General features: G+C 40.8%; 1 protein-coding gene across 1 annotated transcript in view; it reads right to left on the bottom strand.

Annotated features, from left to right (window-relative positions):
* FAM114A1 (family with sequence similarity 114 member A1) overlaps positions 1 to 3,284 on the bottom strand; it is a 55,470-nt gene that overhangs the window by 16,435 nt on the left and 35,751 nt on the right. The window contains exon 8 of the mRNA XM_007449411.1: positions 594 to 717. Coding sequence (XP_007449473.1) covers positions 594 to 717 — 124 coding nt within the window. The remainder of the gene's footprint in view (positions 1 to 593; positions 718 to 3,284) is intronic.

Below are 3,284 nucleotides of genomic sequence, written 5' to 3'. Positions count from 1 at the left end.
CTGGCTGGAAGAGCGTGTACCTGGCTCACTTTAGTGATTGACTAACTCAATCAAACCTGACAAATCACGCCTTGATGCACCGTGTGTCTTTGTATTTTTTGGGTGACGCGTAGGCTGCTTACAAATACACCCTAACTCCTACACACAGAAATTAAAAGGAAGAAGAAAAATATGAAAAGAAATCCATTGAAAGACCTGCCCACCATCAACATCAACCACATTCAACAACTTCCACGTGCAGGTAAAAAATCAGACACTGGAGCATAAACTCTAGTCATCAGGGCCCTGTTGAGTGCACTGTGCTCTTTGTTCACGTGACCAGATGCATTTGCTGTGTGCCTGTGACATGCCAGGGACACCAGAGAAATAAAGGTGCCTCACTCAGGAGTTCCCGCCCAAAGGACAGGAGGACTATAGGTCAATGTGACCAGCTCCTGTAACAAGAGCAGATGCACAGAGAATTTGGAAGTGAGCAGGAGAAGCACCTGAATTAAGTAATTCTCCCCTGTTCAAAGGGCTATGCTTATTAACAGCAGTTTCTAAGGACGGCACCAATCGTTTCTCTTGCTATTTAACTGGTTACTTTCCTTTACCTTGCACTTCTTGATTCTCTTCATTCTCTAATTCTTTGGCTGCAAAGATGTCTTTAATGGAAATTAGGTCATTTTTAAAGACTTCCAGCTTCTCTCCATCAAGTGATGCTAAAAATGACTGAACCTGAAAAAAAGAAATAGGTCAGCATAACTGTCATCTTTTCTTCTCATTAATGATGTTTACGTACAGCTGTGCCCAGTTCTCCCAGGTGATTCATGGTGTGGGAGGTAACACTGGGTTGAATGTTGGATTTAACTGCCTAGTAACTGTGCAACTTTGGGTAAGTTACATAAGCTCCTTGGCCCTCAGTTTTCTCATGTTTTTAATTGAATATATTTGACAGATAACATTGTGTAAATTTAAGGTGTATAACATGTTAATTTTTTTTTTTTTTTTTGCGGTACGCGGGCCTCTCACTGTCGTGGCTTCTCCCATTGCGGAGCGCAGGCTCCAGACGCGCAGGCTCAGCGGCCATGGCTCACGGGCCCAGCCGCTCCACAGAATGTGGGATCTTCCCGGACCGGGGCACGAACCCATGTCCCCTGCATCGGCAGGCGGACTCTCAACCACTGCGCCACCAGGGAAGCCCTGTCTTCATTTTTAAAGGATGGTTTTTCTGACTCCCTGTGTCCCCTGCATCGGCAGGCGGACTCTCAACCACTGCGCCACCAGGGAAGCCCAACATGTTAATTTTATACATGTGTATATTGTAATATGATTGCCACTGTAGCGATATTTAGCACCTCTATCACATTACATAATTATACTTTCTTTTTAGTGGTTGAGACAATTAAAATTGTAGTCTCTTAGCAAGTTTGATGATTATAGTACAATACTGTTGTCCGTATGCCTCATACTACACATTAGATCTCTATGACTTATTTACTACTTTTGCAAGTTTGTACCCCTAAGTAACATCTATCTTATCCTCCCCCCAATCCCCTGCTAACCACCATTTTACTGATTTTTATGAGTTTGACTGTTTTGAGATTCCACATATAAGTGATATCATGCTTATGTCACTTAGCATAAGGTGCTCAAGGTCCAACCATGTTGTCACAAATGGCAGGATGTCCTCCTTTCTCATGGCTGAATAATATTCTATTGTGTATATATCTCACACCTTTTTTAATCCATTCATCTGTTGATGGGCATTTAGGATGTTTCCATATTTTGGCTATTGTGACTAACACAATAAACATGGGAGTGCATGTATCTCTTCAAGATCCTGTTTTTGGCTTCCTCAAAAAGTTAAAAATAGATCTACCATGTGATCCAGCAATTCCACTTCTGGGTATACACCCAAAGGAAGTTTTATGTTTTAAACTGAGAGCCACACTTCATTGTGATCCTTTGTGGGATAAATGAAACAACGAATGTGAAAAACATTGCACAAGTGCAAACAGCAGATGCTAAGTAAATGTTGGTGGTAGCTCTTCTGTCACAGTGGCTGAAAACATACCTTGGTGTCAACCCTGGATTCAAATATCAGCTCTTCGCTTATTAATTATGTGACTTTGGGTAATTTACTTAACCTTTCTGTGACTCAGTTCTCTTATCTCTAAAATGAGAACTTATAGCATCTACCTTATAAGACTGTTTTGAAGGTTAAATGAAATGATGTACTCAGGAGTATTTATCGTGATGGTCAATAAATTATATATATAATGTAAACAAACATATATGTAAGACAGAAAACAAACTTATGGTTACCAAAGGGGAGAGGGAGGGAGGAGTATGGGATTAACAGATACAAACTACTACATATAAAATAGATGAGCAACAAAGATTTACTATACAGCACAGGGAATTATACTTACTATCTTATAATAACTTATAATGGAATATAATCTGAAAAAAATAACTGAGTCACTTTGCTGTACACCTGAAACAAACAAACTTTCACAATATTGTAAAGCAACTATACTTCAATAAAAAAGTGTATGTAAACAAATATATAAATAAATAGTTGTATGTATATTACAGACATACATACAAATACACTTGCTCAATGTTTTATTGTACTGGGGTTACAAAAGCCTACAAGATACATTCTTCTTCTCAGAGATCTTACAGTCTCAAGGAGGGAGGCCCATGTGAACAGATAACAGCCACACCAGGTGTGAGTGTAGTGACAGTAGGGGGTTCCCAGCAACGGTGCTGCAAGGCCCCTTGGGGAGGCGAGAGGGTGGGCAGGGATACTGCACAGAGGATGATGCTTAAACTGGTGTGCTCCCTGTTCACTGTCTTCAGAACCCCTCTTTTGAAACTGTCCTTCATAAGCACTTAAAAATTATTTGTACAGATGGTCAGTCAACCTCTGTGAATCTGAAGACCATTTGAATTTCCAAAATGGTCACAGTGCATGGAGAACCATATAAAAAGTGAAGTCTGACTATAAAGTAGTAAGGTTTAAAATTTTTCATTCTGCAGGTCAAACACTTGCTCTGGAGGGAGAGCCAGCAGAGAAGCTGCCATACTCTTTGGATTGTGTCTTCATACTGATTATGGTAGTAGACTTGCAGTCCAGACGAGTGAGAGAGTTAAAGAGGGCATCACCGAGGCCTGACACCATTTCCCTAAAAGTTGCTAATGCACATCATCAGGACGTAATGCAACTGGCACCAAGGCTCTGAGAGGAAGTTCAGGGGGAAGTCTTCAACACAAAACCCATTAGGCGCCGAGTTCAG

The sequence above is a fragment of the Lipotes vexillifer genome, unplaced genomic scaffold, assembly GCF_000442215.2.
Source record: "Lipotes vexillifer unplaced genomic scaffold, Lipotes_vexillifer_v1.1 scaffold153, whole genome shotgun sequence".
Taxonomy (NCBI): Eukaryota; Metazoa; Chordata; class Mammalia; order Artiodactyla; family Lipotidae; genus Lipotes; species Lipotes vexillifer.
The sequence above is the reverse complement of the archived record's forward strand: the minus strand, read 5'-3'. Positions and strand labels throughout refer to the sequence as shown.